This window comes from Mytilus trossulus, chromosome 10, assembly GCF_036588685.1.
Source record: "Mytilus trossulus isolate FHL-02 chromosome 10, PNRI_Mtr1.1.1.hap1, whole genome shotgun sequence".
Lineage (NCBI taxonomy): Eukaryota > Metazoa > Mollusca > Bivalvia > Mytilida > Mytilidae > Mytilus > Mytilus trossulus.
The window spans coordinates 61,981,421-61,994,105 of NC_086382.1; the positions used below are offsets into that span (position 1 = coordinate 61,981,421).

At 30.7% G+C, this 12,685-nt stretch overlaps 1 protein-coding gene across 4 annotated transcripts in view; it reads right to left on the minus strand.

Moving 5' to 3' along the window:
* Positions 1-12,685, minus strand: part of LOC134688338 (uncharacterized) — a 40,410-nt gene that overhangs the window by 16,099 nt on the left and 11,626 nt on the right. For all 4 annotated transcript variants that reach the window (XM_063548950.1, XM_063548951.1, XM_063548949.1 and 1 more), the window contains exons 9-22: positions 12,279-12,397; positions 11,680-11,741; positions 11,275-11,423; positions 10,267-10,518; positions 8,392-8,607; positions 7,988-8,131; positions 4,727-4,831; positions 4,148-4,239; positions 3,319-3,507; positions 2,906-2,977; positions 2,257-2,365; positions 1,540-1,659; positions 1,029-1,107; positions 85-202 (exon numbers count right to left, since the gene is read on the minus strand). In XM_063548950.1, coding sequence (XP_063405020.1) covers positions 85-202; positions 1,029-1,107; positions 1,540-1,659; positions 2,257-2,365; positions 2,906-2,977; positions 3,319-3,507; positions 4,148-4,239; positions 4,727-4,831; positions 7,988-8,131; positions 8,392-8,607; positions 10,267-10,518; positions 11,275-11,423; positions 11,680-11,741; positions 12,279-12,397 — 1,826 coding nt within the window. The remainder of the gene's footprint in view (positions 1-84; positions 203-1,028; positions 1,108-1,539; positions 1,660-2,256; positions 2,366-2,905; positions 2,978-3,318; positions 3,508-4,147; positions 4,240-4,726; positions 4,832-7,987; positions 8,132-8,391; positions 8,608-10,266; positions 10,519-11,274; positions 11,424-11,679; positions 11,742-12,278; positions 12,398-12,685) is intronic.

Genomic DNA, 12,685 nt, shown 5'->3' on the forward strand with positions numbered 1-12,685 from the left:
CAAAACTTGTTTCCCAATCCACTATAAATAAATATGTTTAAATTAAATTGCAATTAGAATTTAGAAAATAGTAAAATGACATACTTGCATATGTTTAAATACTACAGTTAAAGGTGGATTCAGTGACACTGGTGCAGGATCAATAGAAAAATCTACAACCACTGAGTTCACTTCGTAATTACCAGCAGTTGATACAGCTACACTGAAACCAATACAAAAAAAAACAATTATAAAGTTGTTGTATATCAATTGAAATGATAAAAATATCTAAATATCTAAAAGAAGCAATACATTTTCGATTATGATACAGAATTATCTATAATCGTGAAGGTGTAATTTATAATAAAAGCAATTGTTGTGCACGCCAATATCAGTATATACAACTTGGAAAGATAACTGTGTACAAAAGATAACAATCCAAGTTGATAATAGGACCGGAAAAATACTTTTAGTGTTACAAGTGCAGTTATCTCTAAAACATAATGCGTTAAGGGATATATCAGCCCGATAGCAAAAGAGAAACAAGTGTAAAAAAAGAAAAAAAGGCCCGTTAAAGGTAAGATTGGGGAAACAGTTCATAAACGAACTATCTTATTGTTTTATTGCATTGATACAATCAAATGCATCAATTAACTTTTTATGAATTAAGAAATTTTACTGAAAATCCATACATCCTCAATTAGATTATCTTTTAGTGGTTAGCTGTCTTGCACGTTGCGAAACACCTATTTTAAAAGCTTAATGCAGAAACATGTGTCATGTCATATACAATTTATAAGGTTTTGAATGCACTTCGTTGACTAATCTTATGCATTCTGGGTAATATTTTCAAAAGCGCACACTAAAACACTCTGGTTGGTTAAACGTTAAAAAAAATGAAATTCAAACAATGACGTACATTATTAACCTTTGGTGTACGAATGAGATAAACACTCGTCCTTGATGTTCTGAAAATGTATAAAATACCATGCAGTACGGTGGAGTTGTGAGTCGTTAATTTGTATTTTTACAAGAACAACAAAACTTACCCATTAGATAACAAGTATTTCTGGAAAAGGCCTGAAATGTTTTTGTAAAACGTGCTGCTGTATCCAACTAGTTCTGATGCTAAAACACATATAAATTGATATTGTCATTGTTTATATAAGCACATTATCAGTTAATACTTCAACATTTTAGAAGTTTAGAAATCATCCATGATGTCAGGGGTTTCAAAAATAATTCACAAATTTAATTTCACATTGAAGTGTTTTGTTTTGGGTTTGAATGAAGTTATCATTACTTTATTTTCCGAGTTCAGTAAGAGAAAAAAAAAACAGAAAATATCGCATGATGACAAATTCTTGTTTTTGTTTTTATCAAAGCTGTAGAAAGTAAAATAACAAAACAATCGAACTCTCAGGAAAATTCAAAACTGATCAAATAGCAAAATCAAAAGCTCCAACACATCAAACAAATAGAAAATATCTGTAGTTGATGCAAAGTCAAATAAATCTTTAGATTCAGTTCAAAATTCAACAATAACAAAATAATACATACCATTAAGTGAAGCTTTTTTAAATGTAACTTGAGTGTCAGACTCTGTTACCCATGATGGCAGGTTTGATGAATTGCCTGGAAATGTTACACCCTTTGACTGAACTTTTCCAACCTGTACAACTAATGTAATGAAAATGCAAAAACAATTTCAATAGAGCATTTTGAACGACAGACTTGATATTATCATTAAAAAATCGTCGGACAAATAAACATTCGTTTGTCAATAATATCATTCTTATTAATTGTGGGAATAATAGCATTCATTTCAATTTTTTTATTTGTATGTACAGCATTTGTTTTCATTGGTTTAAATACAATTCAATAATACTTCTATATAATGATCATTTCGAGTTCAATTCCTTTACATACTAAAAGAGGGACGAAAGATACCAAAGGGACAGTCACACTCATAAATCTACAACAAACTGACAACGCCATGGCTAAAAATGATAAAGACAAACAGACAAAATTTCCGTACATATTGTCTGGCATTTGTAACGATTATCGGGGTGTAATCTGATTAAAATTGTTAACAGCCATGCATGGCATAAAGTAGAATCACCATAGTACAAATTCAAAACAGAAAGTCCTTTATCAAATGGCAAAATCAAAAGTGCAAACACATCAAACGAATGGATAACAACTGTCATATTTCTGACTTGGTACAGACATTTTCATGTAGAAAATGGTGGGTTGAATCTGGTAAATGAAACTTACCTAAATTGTCCCTCTTTACAGTTTTGCTGAATTCACTTTCGTTAAGCCGTGTGTAAGCTTTTGTATATGTTGTGACAGCGTCTACAAGCCTGCTTACACCGCCTAAGTTCTGCAAAAATTAATATAATTTCAGTTTTGTCAAACTATATTAGTCCTACAAATTACACTCTCAGTGAAACTTTTTAACTGATTAAAATTCACATTTTAAGGGACAAAAAAACATAAAATGAATGTTTGATTATCATAATTCTAATGGGAACAAACTGTGCACCACTTATTGCGGACCTGTTGTTGTATTTTTATGAGTTTCAATTTATGACTAAAATCAGTAAATCCCATCAAAACAACATCTACAAAACGATTATGAGAGCAAAAATAAATCATAGGGTTGTTCAAATCAGTGTCTAGAGTATTTTAATTTAAACTTAAAAAGAATTTGAATTCAAGCTTAAAGTGTATTTTTGTTAAACACATTTTGATCTACTAATTGCTAATATCAAAATACTCATAACAAAACTTTCGTTTTTTGCGACTATTTAGAAACAATAAGCGCATATTTCTATACAGCCGTTGGAAAAAATAAAATTTGAATGATCTAAAAAAAGAAGTCAAACCAATCTTGTAAATTGTCAGTAATGCATTTATTTACCTGACGTGTAAGTTGTTCCCATTCTGGTCTGTTTCTGTCTTCAAGGAGATTATTACAACTTGAAACGAATATCTGAAAAACAATTTTAGACGTATGAGTTTCATTATGGTTTTTAAATGATTCTTTGTAATATAGTGTGCTTATTATCAGAATTAGTTATTGTAAAATGTATTCAATATTACACAAACTCTTTAATAAAAAGACACTCTACACTGAAAGGATTCTTAATATGTAATTGTATGTACATAAAGTTCCTACAAGCGTATTGCACTAACAAAAACTAAGATTTGAAATGTAGGTAAAACATAGTTAAAAAATAATGATGATAAAATTCAGGTAATAGATGTGTGTTGTTAGAATGATATGACTAAAAAACAAAATCTTATACATTGGTATCATTTCATCAAACCTACGTCGAGTTGATTTACTGTTACAGCATCATTCCGTTCTGCTGCATAATCCGCCACATTAATTAACGTAGATGACGATATTTCCAAATCTCCTGCTCTGAGGTCTTCTTGGTCATCTGAAGTCAATACATTTTGGTTTTGGAGGATTGTGTCTACATCCACAACTAGAATCCCTTCGATGAGACTATCAGACTGTAAACAAAATACTTTTAGACACTTGTATGTTCATATTATTTTCTATCTCCTGAATACTTTTGTTTTCATTTCATACATTTAATTTTTTTCCCTTAATCTGCAAATTAGACGCTAATTTTATATTCTTTAAGTAGACATATACAAAATCGCAGGCGTGAAAGTAAGATTATCATGTTAAGTTATTTAAAGTACAATAGCAACACATAAACAGCATGCAGTAATAAATTATGTCAAAAAACGAAAATACATGTAAATGTTTGTGTGAAGTTCACTTGATTCGTGTCGTTTTTGAATACCAACTATTATGTCATGTTACAAGTCAGAAAAATGGCAGTTGTTATCTTGTAGTTCGTTTTTGTGTTGTTTTGTCTTTTGTTGCATTTAAGTGTTTCTTTTGTTTCTTTGTTTTCCTCTCAAAGTTGATGCGTTTCCCTCGGTTTTAGTTTGTAACCCGAATTTTTTTTTCTATCAATCGATTTAAGACTATCGAACAGCGGTATACTACTGTTGCCTTTATCAAGGGGTATTGGTTTTATGCTGTTGTTGTAACGTCTTACTTTTTTCTATTCTTACTCATGTTAAATGTAAATTGCATGGTTTTGACTTTATATCATAACGAAAGAACATAATATCCTACCTCTTCAAATATTTTCTGTAAATCCTGTCTCACACATGTGCTATAATCAGGTGTTTGCCAGTTACCCCCAATACATTGTCTTGAAATTAAACCTAAACAACAGGTAGGTAAATTAGTTTATAACATTATTCTCTTTCTGTGCAAATATAAACTCTAATTTCATGTACAGTAAAAATAACACAAAATACCTCACTCCAAGGGAAACTCAAAACATAAAGTCTTTTATCATTTTGGAAATCGAAGGTAACTTGATATGAAGTTTAAATATCTAAAAATTATATTTGTGCATGTTAATTATATACGATCTGCATCAACAAGGTGTGTTCCGACACTTTAACTGCTCCAACTGAGTTTAAAGAAAGGAACAATTAATTGACAGTATATAAGCTTTAAAGTCATCATTTGAATTGGTAAATGGACCGCTTTCTTGCACAAAACTCTAGATAATGTTTGGCATCAATCATTTTATTCTTAACTTTGATTAGAGTTGATATAAAAATTAACAAAAGGTTATCTAAATACAGAGGCGGTCTTCTCCAATTTATCAGTAATCAGAAATGTAGCCTTATTTATCCCTACCTGTGAAATTACCACTGCATGGTAGTATAACAACCGTATCAGATACAGTCCTATTCCAAAATGTTCCATAATTATCAGTATTTTCAGGACAATAAACAGTTGTTCCTGCAAATATTAAGGAATATACTTTAAACATATATCATTTGTGTAGTCACACACATACGCACAATTTAAACGACAAATGCAAGATACTTGTTATATGTAATTGTTCGGAAACAACTATTAAACGTGAAGATAGATGATATATCTTCCTCCAAATATTCAATGAAATAAATGTTTAAATGTACTAGAACATAAATAATAGTCAGCTTTTAAGATAACGATTCACTGTCATAAAATTGAAGTTTGCTTACTGAATGATTGCTTAAACAACAAGACCATCGATACTCATGCGAATCAAAGACGTGTTGGTCTTTCACAACTTTAATTTATTTCTTCTAATGACGAATAGTTTTCAAAAGTACCAGGATAATAATTTATTATGCAAGACGAGCGTTTCATCTACATAAGACTCATCATTAACGCTCAGATCAAAATAGTTGAAAAACTATTCAGTTAAAGCCCAATGCTACAAAAGCCTAATCATCGGTTCAGTGGCGTTCACTAATTTATCTGAAGTACTACTATAAATGCAAAAGTAAAAAATAAACGCTGATCATTTTTAACAATCTGGTTTCAACACTGATCTTAAAAGAGTTCGTATTGTATTAATTTTATTTTTCTTAGTAGAAATAAAGTATAACAAAGAATCCGATCTCTATGTTAAATTAAATTCCATACAAACTGACAAAATCAAACTGCTAAAACTGGAGAAATACAACTACTGAACTAATGACTCGATTGACTCAAAGAAAATGTAAAGTTAGACATGATTTTATATCATAACTAACTAAACCTCCCACTTGTATGACAGTCGCAGCAGTATATCGCTGTTCAAAAGTTTTATATCGATTAAGAGATAACAAATCCGGTTTCGAACTGAAACTTATGAAAACACATTAAATATAAGAGGAAAACAACGAAACAACAGAAACACTGAAGTGCAACAGAAAACAAACAACAATGCAATATACAAAGAAACGAACTATTAGGTAACAACTGCAAATTCGTTTGATTGTTCATTGCCCACTTTGGATATTTAACATATTTTAAATTGTTTTGTACTATTGTCATTGTGAAAGGACGATGATCTTTCGCAGAATATAAGGAAATGTAAAAAGCTGTGGGGTATATTTCATAAAGTAAGAAACCAACAACAAATACAAAAATTGACGAAATCTACATGATGCAAATGCAGATACAACTATGGTAGCATACGCTATAAATTTATCACGTTGGGATACCATAAGGCATATTTAGTTAATAAGGAACAAAAGGGTAAAACATACTACCCAGAGGAACAAGTGATCAGTATGCTAGAGTTTCTCATTGACAATATATTTGTTGAATTTGGAGGTAGACTTTTTCAACAAATTGTTGGCATTCCTATTGGAACGAACTGTGCGCCTCTCCTTGCCGACCTCTTCTTATTTTCATATGAATCGGAGTTCCTTCGGACACTTGTTAAAAACAAGAAGATCAAAGAAGCCAGGTTATTTAATTTCACTTTCAGATATATTGATGATGTTCTTTCCATTAACAATCCGAACTTTTCTGATTTGGTTCCATTAATATACCCACCAGAACTAGAAATTAAAGAGACCACAGACACGGCTTCCTCCGCCTCATTTTTAGACTTATACCTCGAATTTTATATACACGGTCATCTCAGTACCAGAATCTATGACAAACGAGACGACTTTAATTTTGAAATTATCAATTTCCCCCACCTTAGAAGTTATAAACCAACTTCACCTGCATATGGAATATACATTTCCCAACTTATTAGGTATTCAAGAGCTTGCAGCTCCTATTCAGACTTTGTAAAACGTCACCAGTGTCTGAGCAGAAAGTTGATGAACCAGTGGTATGTCAAAGAACGTCTCGTCCTTTTTGTAAAAAAAGTTCATCGGAAGATACCCAGAACTCGTTGATAAATATTCCGTTTCAACTTCACAAATAATACAAGATGGTCTTAAAGTATAGATTTTGCGTACTGACGTTGGTTATCATCTTAATAACGTGTTATAGTATTATTTTATTAGTCTTTATTATTATAACTTGTACTGTTGAGTCAATTTTTGAGATATTGTTTTGAATTGACTCTGTGGTTATATAAAAACATCATGCTTTGAATGACAAAATTATTTCATTTACTTAAATTACTCTTACTTATGGATCTTGACATACTATGAATGACAAAATTATTTTATTCAATAATAATACTTTTTCTGGTAAGTCTGTTTTTTATGTTATACATTTGACGTGATACTGTACGTATGTATCCCGTCATACTTTGAACCACACATTATTTATTTATTATTATTACATTTACTGTTGAGTCTGTTGTTTGTTATATCAACTTTACATGACTATGCATGTATGTATGTCTTCATACTTTGAACGACAAAATTATGTTTATGTCTACCTGTGCGAAATTCAAACGCGCAATTTTACACCAGCAATGAAAACCTTCTATCCTTCAGGGGTAGACTTTATATAGATAAATTAAGTGGTATAAGAAAAGCAAAATCAGTATATTAAATTTGATGTATGCCTTTTTGTGCTTCTTCGTTACATTTGTTGTTTTTATAGTGATACAAGTATGTATGCCTTCATACTTTAAACGACAAAATTATTTTGATGTCTACCTATACGAATTTCAATCGCGCATTTTTACACCAGCAATGAAAGCCTTCTTTCCTTTACGGGTAGACTTTATTGTAAGCAAAATTAGTATGTTAAATTTGATGTATGCCTTTTTGTGATTCTTTGTTACATTGTTGTTTTTATAGTGATATTAAGATGATAACACAATATTGACTGCTGTACCCCTATTTTTGACATTTTAACTCTTTGAGTATGTTTGCTTTGTTCATATATCGTTGACAATGTAATGGATTTTGATGCGACTGTCATACAAGTGATAGGTTTAGCTAGCTATAAAACCAGGTTCAATCCTCTATTTTCTACATTAGAAAATGCCTGTACCAAGTCAGGAATATGACAGTTGTTATCCATTCGTTTGATGTGTTTGGACTTTTGATTTTGCCTTTTAGTTTTGGATTTTCCTTTTTGAATTTTCCTAGAAGTTCAGTATTTTAGTGTTTTTACTTTTTAATTGATGATTGATGGAATCATTTACATTAGACCTGTACATACCTGTTGAATCTACTACAATGATATTTGAAGTCACAACCATTCCTTCTCCAGCAACATTTATTCCTTTGCAGCCATAATTAATGGATTCTTTGATATTAATGACTTCCAGTGTACTGACGTTACCATTCCCTACAATAATTTCATCTGCAAAAGGGAAAGTGAAAATCGATGCATTATGTTTTTTTCACAAATATTGAGAGCTATATTCCTGCACACAAATAATGTTCAACATGATCAGGTCACGAAGTTATAATATGTTTAGCATTAAGGATCTTAGATGAAATTTAAAGTTTACCGAATTGTTTATTATACAATTGTGTTAACACTTTTTGGAATTAGAACATTTTTACTTTAATGTAAAGTGTGTGCATGGTTCTGAATAATAGAATTCTGTGTCAACTAACCTTGATTAGAGGTGAACACAATACTATTTCTATACCATACTATAAGTACTGGCACTGAGTAGGATTCTTTAACCTCGCAATTTACAGTAGCAGAGTCTCCCGCGTTTACTACAGCTGTCATGGGAGATACTGATACTTCCGGTTTTCCAATAACAGCTACATTTATTTTCTGTTCAGACTTCAAGGAACCATCACTCACTAGACAGGAAAGTATTCCTATTAAAATAAAACAAACTTTATGAATACATGTAAAAACACATACTGTTTGTCTGATGCATAAAACTTTTAAAGTTATATTTAGATTTTCATGATATTTATTTCCTTGCGAGATTCTAATATCTTAGATACCCGGATTAAGATTATTTTTTTTTTTCTGTAAACTTTTTTCTAATAGAATGACCTGATTAGAATATTTTTACGATGATAATACTCTTAACTATAAAAGGTTGTTGAAAAAAGTAAAATCACAAAAACACTGAACTGATCTAATCGAAAGTACATAATTACATGGCAAAATCAAAAAACAAAACACATCAAAAACGAATGGACAAGAACTGTCATATTCCTGACTTAGTACAGGCATTTTCAAATGTAGAAAATGGTAGAGTAAACCTGGGGTGGTGTTCTCGAAGCTATCTTAGGATTAGGACGTGTCCTAAGTCTATCTTATGACAAGTCTTTGACCTAAGTCGTGTTCTCGAAGCTCTCTTAACTTATGATATATCTCATTTTTCGTCCTAACTTTAAGACACCTAATTAGTTTGGATTTCGCTTTTTGCTCATTATTTTACGTGAAAATGGACATGAAACGCACCATGTCGGTTATTAACTCGTATATAAAGAAATTGTGCATGATTTTAAACTTTGAACTTCGTGTTTCACGATACGATTACACTACAAATTTAATTCTCATTTCAAAACAAATTGTTTTCCAGTTTAAATAACATTTTTATTTATATATAATGACATTGGTAATTATGCATTTAATTCTGTATATGTTATTATAAAATTCGTAAACAATTTTATTAAATAATTTCGTCATTAATAAATGTTTTATCAAAAAATATCTTTAACGATTTAAAATTTAGACTTGTGATATGTTTAGGACGGCCTAATATAAGATTCGTCTGAGATAGCTTCGAGACAAAACTTAAGAGTGTCCTACGTTGATCCTAAGTCCATCCTAAAATTGGTTTAAGATGTATCTTTGGACGAATCTTATGATACCTTCGAGAACACCGCCCCTGTTTTTTATAGCACTAACCCTGTCTCTTTGATGACAGTCTCGTCAAATTCCGTTATTTTACAATGATGTGTGAACTAAACAGACATAATAAATAAAATAGTCAAAATATGGGTACAGTAGTCATCATCGTGTAACAATTTAAAAGGGAACAATTCAACAGAACTCAAAAACATCTACAAACACATGCACAACAGATCTAGATTTTGCATAAGTGGGATCGATATATCAAAATACAATTCCATAATCTGTTCCTTGCTGATTTCGTCCGAATAAAGGCAACAGCAGTATATCGCTGTTCAAAAGTCATTAATTTATTGAGAAAAAACAAATCCATGTTACAAAATAAACCTAGGGCAACACATCAACTATAAGAGGAAAACAACTAAATAACAGAACACAGAATTGCAAAAAAACCAAACAACAATGCAAAATTCATAGAAACGAACTATTAGGTAAAAACTGCATATTCCTGAATTGGTACAGGACATTTAAAAATAAACAATGGTGGGTTGAACCTGGTTTTGAGGTAACCAAACCTTTCGCTCTGTTATGGCATTATTAAATATACCACAAAAATGACAACTTTACATGACAGGAACACAGTACAAATAAATGCAAAACCGTTGTACCTGAATCTCTTTTCTTCATAGGATTGACTGTTAAAGTGTACTCCTTCCTCTCTGGGTACAATGGATCTTCCTGTAGTGTTATCGTCCTCCATCTTGATTTAGCCGTCGGGTTAATCACTGCATCATTAAGCTTCCATGTCACTGTCACTGTCCCAGTGTTTCCTATTACATTAGCACCACATGTGAACTTGACATCATTATCTTCATGGTAGCTTCCAGTGCTGCTTACGTCTGTGATAACAATGTATCCGTCTGGAATGGTAACCGAAAGACAATAAATAAATAGCTTAGTCTCCAATACAACAAAGCGATTTAAATAATTTAGAACTGGGCACCAAGACATCTTAGCTAATCAAAGTAAACAGAACACTTGTTAACTGAATGAACTATTCAGTTTATTATTTCCGTTTTAACTTAATGTTACAAAGACTTAAACGTGCAAATAATATGTAACCAAGCTTCAAGATTTAATATTTTTTATTTCTTAAAAACCATATAGGTGCAATGGTACAAAGAAGTTTATCAAAGGTTATAACATAACATTAGCACATTACAAAATGAAAAAAAATATATATATAAACAGTAGTGGGGAAGAGTGGTGATTAACCTGAAAAGTGATAACCCAGATAAATTTGCAATAATTCTTTAATTTGTTTACCACATCAAAGATTTTTTTCAGATTCTAAATGAAATGCTGATTCAGAAATTGTGAATGTCAAATTTAGTGTATATATACTATTCATACAAGAAACATACAAACATGGATAATACAGACGATATCAGAAATGATTTGACTTTAACCTTCAATACATGGTATCATATAACCATGCATAAAGTACGGCAGATGTTGTTTAAAATCCATCAGTTTCATACCGGTTAACCGTCGACAGATTATCCGATTAACCGATTTGGTAAAAAATGTTCCATTGGACAACACTAAATTTCATGTATACAGTCTGTCTGATAAAGATTTTTTAGTATTGTAATCTTATGTTGATATATACTCACCTCCTTCTTTAGCTTCAAAATATGAGGAATCAACTATAATTCCGCCTAGATTTCCTGTTGAAATAATGTCCCGAAGAGTTGTGTTTACCACTGATATTGAACTCGTTTCGTTTACAACAATTGCAACATCAACAATAACACTTCCGTTTCTGAAAGATATAGTATATATTTTATTTTATTGAGTTTTAAAAATTTGTGGGTTTAAACATTTACGTTTAATATTGCATGTAAGCTAAGACAACTTAATTATTATTTTTTTATTATTTTATTTTTATGCACAGTAAATTTCTAAATTTCGTTGGATGAGTTATTCGGCAAGGAAACAATGGATCATCATGGAATTCAAATAAGTATAATTCTTAGATAGTGTCTTAGAGCAGCAATTCAATAAAATTGTTAGCTTACCTAAAACTGACAACAGTAACATCCAGAACATTGGCAGAAGACTGGTTTAGAATAGACTCAACCTGAAATCAACAAAAATACTTCCATTGTAAGTAATTGCACTTAGATATATGTGGTAATAGATACATGAATATCAATATAATTTCATCTTGTTTTATTCTTTAAACGTTTATTGAGCTAATTAATTGTGAAAATAACCTTTGTCAATCAATATATAGTGTAGTAGATTGATAACAGCATATGTTGTTATTAAATAAATGGCGGATGACAAAGATAGACAAACAATGAATAACCGGTATATGGATCTCCACCACGACATTTGTTTCTTTTCATCGTCAAATCTTGCAAATACTATATGGCGACCACAGATTGTAATGCCAAACTTGGGGTTTTTTTTTTCATTTTTTTTAAAACTTTGTTTTAAAATGTTTTCATAATTACAAAAAATGCAGTTATTGCGAGAGAAAAAAAACCAAACAATACATTGACATCTCAATTTGGTTTGTTGTCTTAATTCTTAAAATCTTTTACTAATAAAATTGTAAGATACACATATGAAATTTAACTCAAAATAAATTTTCAATTCATGATAAACTTACTATGTTTTCAACTTTGGCACTGAGGTTCTGATATATTTCAGTCTGGGAATCAAGTAACTGCATATCGAATATTTCATTTGGCATTCTAATAGAAACCACAATCGACGGTTTCTCTGGAACTAACAAGTAGAAAAAGGATTATTAAGCTTTAAAGGTGTTTAAGGGAAGTATTTTAAGCTATAGTATGATATTTGATGTCTTCTTTTTTTTGGCGTCGCCTAACATACAAAATATAGTTTATAAGATTTCATATACAAATTTCTCTTTAGTTTATACATCTTTGGTTTAAAAATCGACAACAAAAAAGACAAATGTGGAATATAGAACTGAACTAAAATAGAAATATTGCAGTTAATATTTTCATGTGCTTTTTAACAACAATAGACGATTTCATTACAAAGACGTTA